The following is a 15,545-nucleotide window of genomic DNA, read 5'->3' as shown; positions in this document are numbered from 1 at the left end:
GTGATCCTGTTACTTGCTCTCTTCTCCACCATGTAATCCTTGCTTTAGAAGCAAAGCCAAGTAGAACGATGATTCTCGGGTGAAATATGTCATGCTTTGACAGCCAGCATGTACCCCCTAGGCTTGGCAGGAAGGAGCACAGTGGGATGGGATGACAGCATGTGGATGGAAAGTGGCACATTTGCCCTGGCCAAGTTGCTCCTTGCAGAATACAGATCCCAGCTCCTCTCACCACTCCCCCAGAGAACCTCATCTCAGACCTGCATTTTCATCTCCTTGGTGTACATCATGAATGCTTCATAGATGCCTGCAGCTCAACATTCTCCTCCTGTTCTTTCTTTGTTAGGGTAGGATCATCCATGTAGGGGCCCACACTAGAAACATGGGTCTTATCTTCAGATTCTTTATCTTCATGTCTTGTGTCTAATCAAATGTATGTCCTTTGGCTTGGTTGGTCTACACCTATATGTACATAAGAATCACCTGGGGGTCTTTTAACAAAAATTAATGGGACTCCCCAAGACTTATTAATCTTCATCTCCAAAGGTGGTGACCACACCACCAGTATTTTGAAATACAGGATTCCTGAGCTTCTAGTGATTCTGATCTGTAAACAGGTTTAGGCATAAAATCACTGCCATTTTATATGAGCCAAGAGTTTAAGCTTTGTAGCTATAGAAGAGACATGATAGGAACCCTGTTCCTTCCTCTTTTTTTTCTAAAAAAAAAAAAACTATTGTGTTGATAGTTCTTCCTGTTGATGGACCGAATATGGATATGAGGATCCATATTTCCTTTCTGTCCTTTTTCTCTTTCTTTCTTTTTCTTTCTTTTTTTTTTTCTGTTTTTTGTTTTGTTTTATTTTGTTTTTTCTTTTTTTTTGAGACGGAGTCTCGCTCTGTCGCCCAGGCTGGAGTGCAGTGGCCGGATCTCAGCTCACTGCAAGCTCCGCCTCCTGGGTTTACGCCATTCTCCTGCCTCAGCCTCCCGAGTAGCTGGGACTATAGGTGCCCGCCACTGCACCCGGCTAGTTTTTTTTGTATTTTTTAGTAGAGACGGGGTTTCACCATGTTAGCCAGGATGGTCTCGCTCTCCTGACCTCGTGATCCGCCCGTCTCAGCCTCCCAAAGTGCCAGGATTAGAGGCTTGAGCCACCATGCCCGGCCTGTTTTGTTTTTTTTTTTTTTGAGTCAGTGTCTTGCTCTGTTGCCCAGGCTGGAGTGCAGTGGTGCAGTCTCAGCTCACTGCAACCTCCACCTCCCAAGCTCAAGCGATCCTTCCACCTCAGCCTCCTGAGTAGCTGGGAGTACAGGTGCACACCACCACACCTGGCTAATTTTTTAGTAGAGACAGCATTTTGCCATGTTGCCCAGGCTGGTCTCGAACTCCTGGACTCAGGCAGTCCACCTACCTTGACCTCCCAAAGTACTGGGATTACAGGTGTGAGCCACCACGCCCAGCCTCATTCCTTCTTTTTCATCCTGGGCTACACTGTTGGGTTCAAGCCTGTATCACCTCTCACCTGAACTATTGCAGCCTCTCCTGTCTCTCAGCTTTCAGTGGCTCGTATCACCAATCCGTACTCCATATGTCCATATTGTCAGTGTTGCCCCAACTTAAAGTTGCAATGACTGCCTGCTGGGTGAAGTCTAAACTCCTTCATATAATGGTTAAGCCCTGTCACAGTTTGGCCTTAGCCCTTCTGGCCTTACTCCTCCATGCACCCTGTGTGCTAGGATTTCAGTTGAATACTCTCTCTCTCTCATTTTTTTTTTTTTAGGAGACAGGGTCTCAATCTGTCGCCCAGTCTGAAGTGGAGTGGCACAGTCACAGCTCACTGCAGCCTCTCGGGCTCAAATGATCCTCCCACCTCAGCCTCCCAAGTAGCTGGGACTATAGGTGTGTGCCACCACGCCTGGCTAATTGTTAAAAAAACTTTTTTGTAGAGGCATGAGTTTTGCTTTATTACCCAGGCTGGTCTTCAACTTCTGGGCTCCAGCGATCCTCCCATCATGGCCTCCCAGAGTACTGGGATTACAGACATAAGCCACCGTGCCTGGCCACTTGAATACTAATAATATTTTTGATGGCTTCAAATATGCTGTACTTATCAGCCTTTGTATATGTTGTTCCTCTGCCTAGAACACCCTCACTGCTGTCCCCACTTCTTCTGGCCACTGTCAAATTCATATTCATTCTTCAAGCTCCAGCTCAAGTGTCACCAGCTCAGTGAAGCACTACCACTCCCCCACCCTGGTTTATCGAGCTTGAATGAATTGCTGTTTATTCTGTGATCTCAGTGTTCTTGATTCACATCTCATATTCAGAGCATCAATAAAATGGTTATTAACATCTTTAAAAGAAACCATAGGAATAAAATCCAGTCCACACATAAGGTTTCTGAAGAAAAAGAGGAAAAAATGCTACTCCATCGGGGTTTTAAAGATTAGTTATTAGGAATTACCTTTCCAGAATATTTAGTATCATCTTGACCATATTAATTAGCTTGAGGGCAGTTGTAAGAATGTTATGTAGACTAAAGAAACCTACCACAGTCTGCTTTATTTCATAGTTGCTCCTCTTGCGAGTTGTATAGGAACAAGACTGATTCTTAGAGCTTTACATCTCATATGTCCCTACACTGTCCTTTGCACTCAGTAAATATCTGTGGAATTGGTGGGGTTCTGAAGTATCAGGTATCAAGGATGAACTGATGATTCCAGCTGTTGTCTGTTTCACTGCAGTGTCTATTCAGGCCACCAGTCTGTCTTAATTCCTCCTATGGAGTTAGAGAACAACCTTTTCCTCTGGCTCGCCACGGTCAACCAGTACAAAATAAGGGACACTTTCTGCTCCTATTCAGTGATGGAGCTCTGCACCAAAGGACTTGGCAACCAAGTGGAAGTGCTAAAGGTAAGAAGCAGCTCCAGCAGGTGGCCAGTCCCAAAAGGTTTTGAAGAAACGAGCCAGGACGTAACAGGGCCAGAGCAGGGCCTAATAGACATGTTTGATTGCCTTTTTCAAGTCAGTCAGTTTAAAAAGGGTGTATTGTAAACCTTGGCAAGTTTATCTCTCCCACCTTCCTAATTTAGTGCACTCTTTCACAGTTTAATATGATTCTTACTTTGTGGACAAGAAGGGGGAACTGGTTGGGAGGCTAACTGGAAAGACTTTATGTAAACATAAAAGGGAACTGTGGCTTCCAATACTTTTCCTAATAGAATTTGAAACCTCAAAATATTAAGAATTCAGAATATCCCCAAAGATAAGGGTAACTCATTCACTCATGTGTGTGTCGAATGGTGATCTGTCTGACTGGCATATGAGAAAGTCAGAAAATACTGAATTTTCTTTGATAGAAAAATGTGATCTTTGGAATGCATAGAGACAAGAGATTAGATCGCCAGAGTTCTAGATTAATTTTTCTCTCAGTCCCATCAAATATGGGGACATCTAAGGTACAGAAATGAGGAGGGATAAAAAAGTACTGCTGAAGAGCCTTAGATTTTTAGAAGAAAGAGGAAAGAACTAGAGAATGAGTGAATTTACCAGCAGATAGTGATTTTAATGGGATGCCTTGGCCGTTTCTTCTTTTCTGAAAGCTGCTTTTCTGTGTATGCCTGAGGTGAGAATACACAATTGCTTGGCTTTTCCTGACCAAGGAGCTAGAACAGTGGCCTTACCTGTTCAGTTATTTTATGATCCTACTGACTTGACTCCCATATAATGGTGTCTTGCAGACCAGAGGGATCAACCTCTCCTGCGTCCGGACCTGCGTGGTGGTGGCGGAGGAGCGGCCCCGTGTTGCACTCCAGCAGTCCTTCTCCAAGCTCTTCAAAGACATCGGGCTGTCCCCGCGGGCTGTCAGCACCACTTTTGGATCAAGAGTCAATGTAGCAATATGTTTACAGGTGACCCTCATGAAATCTTGTCTGCTCACAAACAGGAGAGGAATGTGGAATATCCCAGAGCATGGGCTTTGGAGCCAGGCTGCCTGGGCTTGAACCTCAGCCACGCTTACTTGCTTTAGAAGTTTGGGCTTTTTAATCTCCATTTCTTTGTATCTCATTTTGCTCACCTGTAAAGTGAAGGTAGCAGTACTGTGCTTCCCCAGGCAGCTCTGCACAATCACTGAGCTACCAGCTCGGAACTCTTGGAACAGTGCTAGCAGCGAGCGCAGTGTTCGTGTTTATTTGAGTCGCTGTCGTGTGGTCATGATGATGAGTCACAAAGATTTGAGTCCTATTTGGATTTCACTTGTATCTGACCTGTTTTTCCTTTTTCTTTTTTTTTTTTTTTATTTGAGATGGAGCCTTGCTCTGTCACCCCAGCTGGAGTGCAGTGGCGCAATCTCAGTGCACTGCAACCTTCGCCTCCTGGGTTCAAGCGGTTCTCTCACCTCAGCCTCCCGAGTAGCTGGGGTTACAGGCGTGCACCACCACGCCTGGCTATTTTTTGTATTTTTAGTAGAGACAGGGTTTCACCCTGTTGGCCAGGCTGGTCTCAAACTCCTGACCTCAAGTGATCCAGCCACCTCAGCCTCCCAAAGTGCTGGGATTACAGGCTTGAGCCACTGCGCCCGGCCTCTTTATTTTTATTTTTTTCAAATAATAACCTTGTATTCTCTTCTCCATCCAGATGGCAACTTTGTCATGTTATTCTTGATAGGTAAATAACAGAAAAGGGACTAGAACTGAGACTTAATTTTATGTATTAATAGCTAATAAAGCAAATATAGGGCCAAGTGTGTTCATGCCTGTAATCCCAGCACTTTGTGAGGCCAAGGCAGGAGGATTGCTTGAGCCCTTAAGTTTGAGACCAGCCTGGGCAACATAGTTGAGACCTCATCTCTCCCCTACCCCCACCACCCACCCGCAAAAAAAAATAGCTGGGCTTGGTGGTGCATGCCTCTAGTCCCAGCTACCTGGAAGTCTGAGCAGGGGGATTGCTTGAGCCCAGGAAGTTGAGGCTGCAGTGAGCTGTGATTGTACTGCTGCACTCCAGCAGCCTGGGTGGCAGATTGAGACCCTGTCTCTTTGATAAGGCAAATATAGGCACGGACAAAAGTGAGTGAAAGAAGATAGCACACATGCGTGGATTATTTCAGGTCTTCTGTGACCTTCTTCTTTCAGAAGGGTCTTGATGGTTTAACCTTGAGCCCCATCATAATAGCCCTCTTGCTGTCACTGTGGCCAGTATTGGTTTTGCAAGTCCCTGGATTGCCGACCTGTCTCACCTCTGCTTTGAATCCAGGGATGAAAGCCCTCCTCAGCATGGAAACGTTTCAGTGCTGCCACAGTCCCCATGATAAGAGTGAGAGCAGTGGGCCTAGGAGGCCACTCTCCAAGGGAGGAGAGGCAAAAAGAGTGTGGATTTTTCATGTATATGGCTAAATTGTTTTCGTTTGAAAATGTGACATACAGTTTATCGAAATTCTAAACAATGCATTGATTTGTCTTTAGGGAACCTCAGGGCCTGATCCGACTACTGTGTATGTGGATCTGAAATCACTAAGACATGACAGGTACAACAGATTTATTAATGCTCCTTTCCTACTAGTTCCTAACCGTAACAAATTCGGAACCTCAGAGCCAGCATTTTCCCTCATTCCTTTTGTTCATATCTTCCAGGAGGGGAATGGGAAGAGGGAAGGGATTTGTTTTTATCATTAATACATAAGATTTACATTTATAAGAAAGCTTTAATTCTCTCAGTTGCTCCACTGTTCTTTAATATTAACGTATAATAGTTATTGCCCATATAAAAGTATTTTGTGACATTTGATATAAATTAAACTAAAATGGATAGTCTCTTTAAGAGTTTAAAAATAATAGGACAGATAAGATAAATGAGTCAGAGTAGGGTTTTTGAAACAATACTTTATCTGAGCCTCATGGGTAAAAGCCTGCCTCCTTAGCCCAGAAGGGAATTAAAGCTGTGTCCCAAGGTGAGCACTGGCCCAGGGCTCCAAGACCGGGATCTCTTCCCAAGCCCCACTCCCCTGGGGGTGTTATCTGGAGTGCCTCACTGCACTGACCTAGCCGGCAGAGGTAGAGCATCTCTCTCATGCAGCAGTTTGAAACCTAGGAAGATTTTGCCACCCCACTGGAGATCTGACAATGTCTGGAAACATTTTGGGTTGTCATAAAAGGGGGCTTGCTACTGACATCTAGTGGGCAGAGGCCAGAGGTGTTGCTAAACACTCTGCAATGCACAGAATAGCCCCTTTCAACAAAAAATTATCTGACCAAAATGTTAGTAGTGCTGAGTTTGAGAAACCCTGCTGTAGTGTGAGGAAGAGAGACAAGTTAGAGGTCGTGGGAAGGCAGCACTGAGCTGCAGGAACATGGCGACTTCTCTTCTTAAAAGCCCTATATACAGTAAATACCGTTCTTCTGCAGAGTTCGTCTTGTGGAACGTGGCGCCCCTCAGAGTTTGCTTCTCTCGGAGTCTGGAAAGGTAATTTGTTCTGTTGACCATGGGGAAGGTGGGCTGTGTGGAGAAGTAGTTCAGTTTAAAGAAACCAGAAACCATATGATATATTAGTGTCCAGGGCAAGCTTTAATTGAAATCTGGAGATAATTTCAGCTTAGCTAATACTTTCAAATTCATATGGGTACATAGATAAGAAGGATAGTAAATTTGAACTCTCTTAATTTCCATCGATTTTTAAAAGTCCAACTGATAAGTTATTCGTATTGACAGACCAGCAAAATGCAGTCCTCATTCCTCATTGTATTGTATGAAAGGTGGATAGAAGAGCTGGTTCTATGTTTTTTTTTTTTTTTTTTGGAGATGGAGTCTCACTCTGCCACCCAGGCTAGAGTTCAGTGGGCGCGATCTCAGCTCACTGCAACCTCTGCCTCCCAGGTTCAAGGAGAACTTGCCTCAGCCTCCAAGTAGCTGGGGTTACAGGCACCCGCCCCCAGGTCCAGCTAATTTTTGTGTTTTTAGTAAAGAAGGGGTTTCACCATGTTGGCCAGGCTTGTCTTGAACTCCTGACCTTAAGTGATCACCTGCCTCAGCCTCCCGAAGTGCTGGGATTACAGGCATGAGCCACTGTGCCCATCCCGGTTCTGTCTTACAAATGTCACAAGGAGAAAGCTAGGAGAGGCCGACATGGGAGTGTGGTTTAAGGTCAGGGAAGACACACATGCATTTAAAGTTGAAAATAAAAATGAGGATGAGATTAAAGATATTTGAGAGAGTTAACATCTGTGGGAGTAAGATTTCTTAGATTAGAATGAGTCTATAAAACGTCAAAAGAGAGATTTAGTGAGAAGCAGTTTACTAAGAATGATAGGAAACCCACATGCATTGTCAAGACAAGTGGGAATTTCTCTGCCCTTTGACGAGATAATGATGATACCTCAGAATCCTGTCTAGTAATTCTGAAGGGCAGAGAAAAAATCGTGAAGGGGAAAAAAGAATCCCTGCCAAACCTACTTGGTGGTGTATCTCCCCACGGGGCGCTTACTCCAGTCTCACTCTCCGTTTGCATCTGCCGGGGTGGGGTTTTGGCTGATTTTGTCACTGCCTTGTCACATCCTCACTTGCCTTAGCAGCCAAGCACGCCTCATGAGCATTAGCCTGTGCCCGCCCTGGACTAAGGGAACTGTCTCGTCTCTTCCTTGAGGTTTTAGATGTTTGCACCCAGATAATGATTGAGGGCTTCTTGAGTAACCTCATACTTTAGAAACCCAAGATAAAAAGGGAGTTCTAAGGGGGCAGAATATGGGTAACCAGAGAGGCCCTTCTTTTGTTAGAATGGCTGAGCCATTCCCTCAGCCAGTATATGTGTCTTCCTTTTCCTTCCTATGGAAGATCCTGGGGTCATGGATAGCCTTCTGTCCTGCAAAGCTGCTGCTGTCCTCTCTCACTCTTCACGTTCCTCCAACTCTAGCACCAGCTGGAGTCTGGAGTAGAGTCTACTCAGGCTGTCCCTGCCTGCTGCCCTTTCTGTTTTAAAGGGTTTCACTGCCATCATTCCAGTGAATGAAAAAGAGCATGAAAAAGGAAAGGTTATTCTACAAATTCTACTGTGAAGGTCCCGATCTGCAGTTTCTCATCCCTTTGAAGAGATGGCAAACTGGCTCCCATTTTATTTTTGAGGCTGAGTTTTATTAGACCTTTGGTCTTCAATGAACTAGGAAGGTTCAGTGAGAGCAAAACACAAGGTCTCTGCCATGGTCCCCTCAGGGTAGCTGCTGTGATACCGTTGCAGCTGGCTCCCGCCCTGTGTGCCTCGCCCACCTCTCCTGCAGGTAACTAACTGTGTGTTTCCTGGAGGTCATTAGATTTCACTGAACCCAATCTTTGTATTTTCCCTTTGATTCTTAGATTTTACCTGGAGTGAAAGTGGTTATTGTTAATCCTGAGACCAAAGGGCCGGTTGGAGACTCTCACCTTGGAGAGGTTTGTAATAATTTTCATTTTTACTCTGAAAAGTCAGCAGTAAAAATCTCTAGGGTTCACATTTTAGAAATCAGTAAAACTGTGGCTTTAGCTTTCCCCTGTTGTGAATGGAGTTAATTTTTTTCTGTAAGGCATGAGACTGAAACTGACAGAAGAGGGAGATTGAAACTGGGATCCAGGGAAGATTTAGGCACCCAAACTGGAAATAGTGCCAGCTTTGTCCACTGACATGCCCTTAGCTAGAAAGGAAAGTGAGCAAATCCTACATGTTCCCATCTATTAAGGTATGAAACGGAAAGGAGTCACATATTTACAAATGTTTAAGGTCAGTCAGATGTTATATTGTATTCTAAAATGTATCCATGTTTGCATTAAAAAAAAATATAGGCCCAGCCCTTTAACAAAAATATTTACATATAAATACATATTACTTATATATAAGTATATAAAAATTAACTATATAAAATAGTTAATTTTTCTTCCCCCAAATCTTTGTTTTTGTTTTTTTGAGACAGAGTCTCACTCTGTCGCCCAGGCTGGGCTCAGTGCAACCTCCGCCTCCTGGGTTCAAGTGATTCTTGTGCCTCATCCTTCCAAGTAGCTGGGACCGCAGGCACGTGCCACCATGTCTGGCTAACTTTTTGTATTTTTAGTAGATAGGGTTTTACTATGTTGCCCAGGCTGGTTTTGAACTCATGAGCTCAGGTGATCCACCCACTTCAGCCTCCGAAAATACTAGGATTACAGGCATGAGACCCCATGCCCAGCCTCCCCAAATATTTGAAGGATGCTGATATTTCATTACATAGCTGAATGGGAGGAGTACTGTAAGTGCAGGAGCCAGATGACCTGGGCTCTGCCACTTACAAGCTTCTCAGTATTGGACAGGTTAATCTCTCGGGGCCTCAGTTTCCTCATCCATAAATAATAATAGCACTGGCAGCCAGGCACAGTGGCTCACGCCTGTAATCCCAGCACTTTGGGAGGCCGAGGCGGGCAGACCACGAGGTCAAGAAATCAAGACCATCCTGGCCAACATGAGGAAACCCCATCTCCACTAAAAATACAAAAATTAGCTGGATGTGGTGGCGTGTGCCCATGGTCCCAGCTACTCAGGAGGCTGAGGCTTGAACCGGGGAAGCGGAGGTTGCAGTGAGTCGAGACTGCACCACTGCACTCCAGCCTGGCAACAGAGCAAGACTCTCAAAAATAATAATAATAGTAATAATAATAATAATAATAGCACCGTCCAGGGTGCAGTGGCTCATGCCTGTAATTCCAACACTTTGGGAGGCTAAAGCAGAAGTTTGAGGGCACTTTACTTTGAGGCCAGGAGTTTGAGGCCAGCTGGGCAGCATAGCAAAGACCCTATCTCTACTTCAAAAAAAATTTTTTTTTTTCTGAGACGGGGTATTGCTCTGTCACCCAGGCTGTAACGCAGTGGTGCCATCTTGGCTCCCTGCAACCTCTGTCTCCCTGGTTCAAGTAATTCTCCTGCCTCAGCCTCCTGTGTAGCTGGGATTACAGGCGTACACCACCATGCCTGGCTAATTTTGTATTTTTAGTAGAGATGGGGTTTCACCATGTTGGCCAGGCTGGTCTTGAACTCCTGACCTCAAGTGATCCACCTACCTTGGCCTCCCAAAGTGTTGGGATTACAAGTGTGAGCCACCACGCCCAGCCTATTTTAAAAAGTTTTTTTTTTTTTTTTTTTTGAGACGGAGTCTTGCTTTGTCGCCCAGGCTGGAGTGCAATGGCCAGATCTCAGCTCACTGCAAGCTCTGCCTCCCGGGTTTACGCCATTCTCCTGCCTCAGCCTCCTGAGTAGCTGGGACTACAGGTGCCTGCCACCTCACCCGGCTAGTTTTTTTTTTTTTGTATTTTTTAGTAGAGATGGGGTTTCACCGTGTTAGCCAGGATGGTCTCGATCTCCTGACCTCGTGATCCACCCATCTCGGCCTCCCAAAGTGCTGGGATTACAGGCTTGAGCCACCGCGCCCAGCCAAAAAGTTTTAAATGTTAATAGTAGCACCTACCTCACCTCCTGAGTAGAATCATTATACAATTAAATGTATTAACGCCTGTATCTGTAATGTACATGGAACAGTGTTTGTCACATAATGATTCTCAGTAACATTATTGTTAGCTATTGCTGTTTATATTATAAACTCAGACACCCCCTGGTGTTTCCCTGTGGGCTTCCACAGTTACCCTGGAAGCACAGAAATGATCCCTGATGTGTTCGTGGGACTCTGAAGGAGGGTGAGAAATGAGCCAGGGAGGCAGGGTAGCCTTGTGGGTGAGAGCACAGCCTCAGGAGCCACAAGAGCATGGGTGCCAGTCTCCTCATTTCTGCATGTTAGGTGAATTAGTTAACTCCTTGTTTTTTCATCCGTAAAATGGGAACAACATTGTGTGAACTATGTTGTCATGTCATATATATCTGGATGGATGGAGGTTAGGTACATGATGAGCACCTGGTAAATGTCAGCTGCCTTTATTGATGCAGTTGTGTTGTTGTTAATATAAAAATGAGATTTAAAAAATCAAATAACCTGATCCAAGAGAATTAATACGGTTGTGTGTCCCCAGTGAGTTGTGACCAAAGCACTTTTCTTGTAGATTTGGGTGAACAGTCCCCATACAGCCAGCGGCTACTACACCATCTATGATAGTGAGACTCTTCAAGCTGATCATTTCAATACTCGCCTCAGCTTTGGAGATGCGGCTCAGACACTCTGGGCTCGGACAGGATACCTTGGTTTTGTCCGCCGGACCGAGCTCACAGCGGCCACTGGAGGTACTTATGCAACTACTCCTCCCCATTGACCCTGCTTTGTGTTTCTGTAGCACTAGCTGACCTCCTTCAGCCTGCCTCGGATTGTGGAGTGTGTGTATCTAGTTACTCCCTTCTGTGACTCTTAAACCCATAAGTGACTCTCTCTTCATTTGGAGTCATGCTTTGCCCCATGAAGAGTGTTTAAGAGGTGAGCGCTTAGGGGCGAGCCCAGGAGCATCCCGAGCTGTGAGTCAGAGAGATGTGCCTGATGGCGAGTGAGCGTCCCTGGTTAAACACAGACTTTCAGTCCCTGCAGGGCTGATTCCCCACCTGGGACAAGCATTACATCTTGTATCTCTTCTACCCTGCACACCACTTGGGGAGTAGGAGGAACGGCCCTATTCCCTGAGAGGGGCGTCAGTTCCAAGGAACCATCTTGCTGAGGTATCGCAGTGCCTCGGTGTCTTGCATTGGACACAGCCTGCTTCCTGGCCAAGCCTCCGGTATAAGGATTCCCTCTCGTCACCCTCTGCCCAGTTGATTGTCACGGCTTCACTGCTGCCCGCCGTCACCCTTTCTTCCAGACTGGCACTTACAGCCATTTAAAAATACCCAACACTGACTATATCCTGCACTTGAAGAAGTGATATATATATAACCTGCTGGATTTTAAAGGCCTAAATTCTCCATAGTTCCATACTGACCAGCGTCCATAGTTCCCCAGATTTCATGGAGAGGCAGGGGCAACCCAGTGGAGCAGAGGGTGGCATCCCTGCCTGGTGCCCTGGTTTTGAGCCCACCTCTGCGTTTGCTGGGTGACCTTGAGCAATCACTTAACCTCTGTTTCCTACTTAGAAAATGGGGATGACTATGTTTCTTGCCTCATGGAAATGATGTGAGATTAAAGGACGTGATGCATTTAGATGCCAAGAACGGTGCCTGGCACACAGGAAGCACCCGTTAGTCATTCACTGCTGTGTTTCTGTTTTTGTCATCAGTCTTCATGAGCTCACCAGATGATGGGAGCCTCTGCTGGACCTCCTGATCCTTTTCACTCCAACAGCTTAAATCACTTTGTTTTGCTGAATTTTTCAGAAATCTGCCTTTTTCCAGAAATTACTGCAGAGTCATCTTCCTTCTGTATCCTAGCTGGATTACAAGCCTGTTAGAAACGAGGATTAGTTTCCCCTATGTTCTACAACCCTCATCTTTATATCTGTATTCCATGAAGCTACCTAGAAAGAATGACACTCGTTCATCTCCTCTCCCTCTTAACTCCTCTCTTTCCTCCTCCCCTCCCTTCTGGCTGAGTCCTGTTTGTCCTTAAAAGCTCAGCTCTGCCCTCAGCTTTTCCAAGAGCCTTCCTTGACCCTTTGAGCTGGACTCAGTGATGTCCTCTGCCCCTCCGAAACTCAATGCACACTCCTGTCGCTGGGCTTGCTACATTACAACGGAATGCCTCTTTGTGTATCTTTTCCCCTGCCTCAACTGTAAGGATCTTCAGCGCAGGAATTGGGTTTTGTCAGCTTTGTCTCCCCAGCACATAACACAGTTCCTAACATGTAGTAATAATAATAATAATAATAGCTAATTTCTGGTATCATTTACAATATACCACATACCATATTAACTACTGTGCATGGATTGACTCACAAATCCTCACAGCAGCCATTGATTATTATTCCCATCTCACAGAGAGGCAGTAGGATTCAGAGCCTTAAGGAATTTGCCCAGAGTTGCACAACTGGTAGGGGCAGACCCAGGTGACAGGCAGTCTGACCCCTGTGCTCTGGACTCCAGTGTTATGTTACACTCAGTATATGTCCGAGCCACATTTCTCTCTTTTTCTTTCTGTCAGAGCGTCATGATGCATTGTATGTGGTGGGAGCGCTGGATGAAACACTGGAGCTGAGAGGATTACGATACCACCCGATTGATATTGAGACCTCGGTGTCCCGGATCCACAGAAGCATTGCTGAATGGTAACTCCCCCAGGATACACTGTGCTTCCCACTTCAGCTTTAGTCATAATCTCAACTCATCTAATTAATTGGTCATTGGGACCACATACCTACCTTGAAACATAGAGCTCCACGGGAGGAGTAAGGGAATAGACTGATTTTTGTCTTGGGTATGCAATCTGCTGTGGCCAACAAGGCCTATCCACAGGAGCCAGATGAGGCCATGAGGCCCCTAGGGAATACTCTGATACCTTCTGTGGAATGCTGGAACTGAGTCCTTTTTTAGTGATAGATTCTCATAGTGGGAAGGGACTAAAAGATCATTGATCTCTTGGAAGTCAGCATAATATGGTGGAAAGAACCAGCTTAAAGACTCTTCTCATCTGTAAAACACTCCCTCTGCTACTTCCTAATTATCAGAAGCATCAAATGAGAATGTGCTTTGTAAACTGTTAAGTGGTAAGCAGATGAAAAGGGTAGTTGATATTATCTCATCCAGTTTCCTGTTCTTTGTAGGAATTTTACATTTTACCTGATAAAGGATCATCCAACCATGTATTGACTTAAAATCTGTAAAATTAAAACTGTGGTTTGGCCGGGCACAGTGGCTCACATCTGTAATCCCAGAACTTTGGGAGGCCAAGGCGGGTGGATCACTTAAGCCCAGGAATTCAAGACCATAGTGGGCAACATGGTAAAACCCCATCTCTACAAAAAAAATTTTTAAATTAGCCAGGTGTGGTGGCGTGCCTGTAGTCCCAGCTACCCAGGAGGCTGAGGTGGGAGGATCACTTTAGCCTGGGAGGTTGAAGCTACAGTGAGCCAACATTGTGCCACTGCACTCCAGCCCTGGTGACAGACTGAGACTGTCTCAAAAAAATAAAAACTGGCCGGGCGCAGTGGCTCAAGCCTGTAATCCCAGCACTTTGGGAGGCCGAGACGGGCAGATCACGAGGTCAGGAGATCGAGACCATCCTGGCTAATACGGTGAAACCCCGTCTCTAGTAAAAAATACAAAAAAAAACTAGCCAGGCGACGAGGCGGGCGCCTGTGGTCACAGCTACTCGGGAGGCTGAGGCAGGAGAAGGGCGTAAACCCGGGAGGCAGAGCTTGCAGTGAGCTGAGATCCGGCCACTGCACTCCAGCCTGAGCGGCAGAGCAAGACTCCATCTCAAAAAAATAAATAAATAAATAACAAAAAAAACATCTCTGTAGTGTTTACCTACTGGCTTTCATTCTGGGTTCTTAACCAATACAGAATCTGTTTGGTTTGTTTTCTGCGTATTTTAGTGAATGTGTCCCCACTTTTCCCCATGCTAAACAGCCACAGTTCTTTCGATGGTTGCTCATGCTTTCCAGATACTTCTTTGTCTAAAGATGCTCTTGTTGGCCGGAAGTGGTGGCTCACGCCTATAATCCCAGCACTTTGGGAGGCTGAGGTGGGTGGATCACCTGAGGTCAGGAGTTCAAGACCAGCCTGACCAACATGGCAAAACCCCGTCTCTACTGAAAATACAAAAATTAGCTGGGTGCAGTGGCAGGTGCCTGTAATCCTAGCTGCTCGGGAGGCTGAGGCAGGAGAATTGCTTGAACCTAGGAGGCGGAGGTTGCAGTGGGCCAGCCTGGGCAACAGAGCGAAACTCTGTCTCAAAAAAAAAAAAAAAAGATGCTCTTGTCTTCATCGGAGTCTCTCCCTAGACCTGAACAAGATTCTGACCAAGACAAGAACATCTTTAGACATGTGGAAAGCATCCAGAGAAGCTGGATGCCGTGGTTACTTTGTCATTTTAGACATTTGACTCTTAATAGAACCAGATATTACGTAATTGTGTACTTTTGTGGGGGTTTTTTTGGTTTTTTTGTTTTGTTTTGTTTTGTTTTTTGAGACAGAATTTCACTCTTGTTGCCCAGGCTGGAGTACAATGGCGTGATCTTGGCTCACTGCATCCTCCGCCTCCCAGGTTCAAGGGATTCTCCTGCCTCAGCTTCCGTAGTAGCTGGGATTACGGGTGTGTGCCACCACACCCGGCTAATTTTGTATTTTTAGTAGAGAGGGAGTTTCTCCATGTTGGTCAGGCTGGTCTTGAACTCCTGACCTCCGGTGATCCGCCCGCCTCGGCCTCCCAAAGTGCTGGGATTACAGGCATGAGTCACCGCGCCTGTCCGATATTGTGTACTTTTTTAATTATTGGAATTTGTTTTGTTTGTTTGTTTTTTTGTGAGACAGAGCCTTGCTCTGTCACCCAGGCTGGAGTGCAGTGGTGCAATCCCGGCTCACTACAACCTCTGCCTCCCGGGTTCAAGCGATTCTTCTGCCTCAGCCTCCCGGGTAGCTGGGACTACAGGCGCACACCATCATGCCCGGCTAATTTTTGTATTTTTTTTTTTTT

At 45.7% G+C, this 15,545-nt stretch overlaps 1 protein-coding gene across 1 annotated transcript in view; it reads left to right on the top strand.

The window, feature by feature from the left end:
- The window catches only part of DIP2B (DIP2 disco-interacting protein 2 homolog B (Drosophila)), a 280,283-nt gene that overhangs the window by 262,275 nt on the left and 2,463 nt on the right, over nucleotides 1–15,545 (top strand). Inside the window, exons 31-37 of the mRNA XM_011936123.1 lie at nucleotides 2,745–2,913; nucleotides 3,741–3,911; nucleotides 5,463–5,524; nucleotides 6,402–6,459; nucleotides 8,341–8,415; nucleotides 11,038–11,215; nucleotides 13,053–13,176. Of these exons, the coding sequence (XP_011791513.1) occupies nucleotides 2,745–2,913; nucleotides 3,741–3,911; nucleotides 5,463–5,524; nucleotides 6,402–6,459; nucleotides 8,341–8,415; nucleotides 11,038–11,215; nucleotides 13,053–13,176 (837 nt within the window). The remainder of the gene's footprint in view (nucleotides 1–2,744; nucleotides 2,914–3,740; nucleotides 3,912–5,462; nucleotides 5,525–6,401; nucleotides 6,460–8,340; nucleotides 8,416–11,037; nucleotides 11,216–13,052; nucleotides 13,177–15,545) is intronic.

This window comes from Colobus angolensis, unplaced genomic scaffold (genome assembly GCF_000951035.1).
Source record: "Colobus angolensis palliatus isolate OR3802 unplaced genomic scaffold, Cang.pa_1.0 Scaffold151, whole genome shotgun sequence".
Classification (NCBI taxonomy): Eukaryota; Metazoa; Chordata; class Mammalia; order Primates; family Cercopithecidae; genus Colobus; species Colobus angolensis.
Note: the sequence above shows the minus strand (reverse complement) of the source record. Positions and strands in the feature narration are given on the sequence as shown.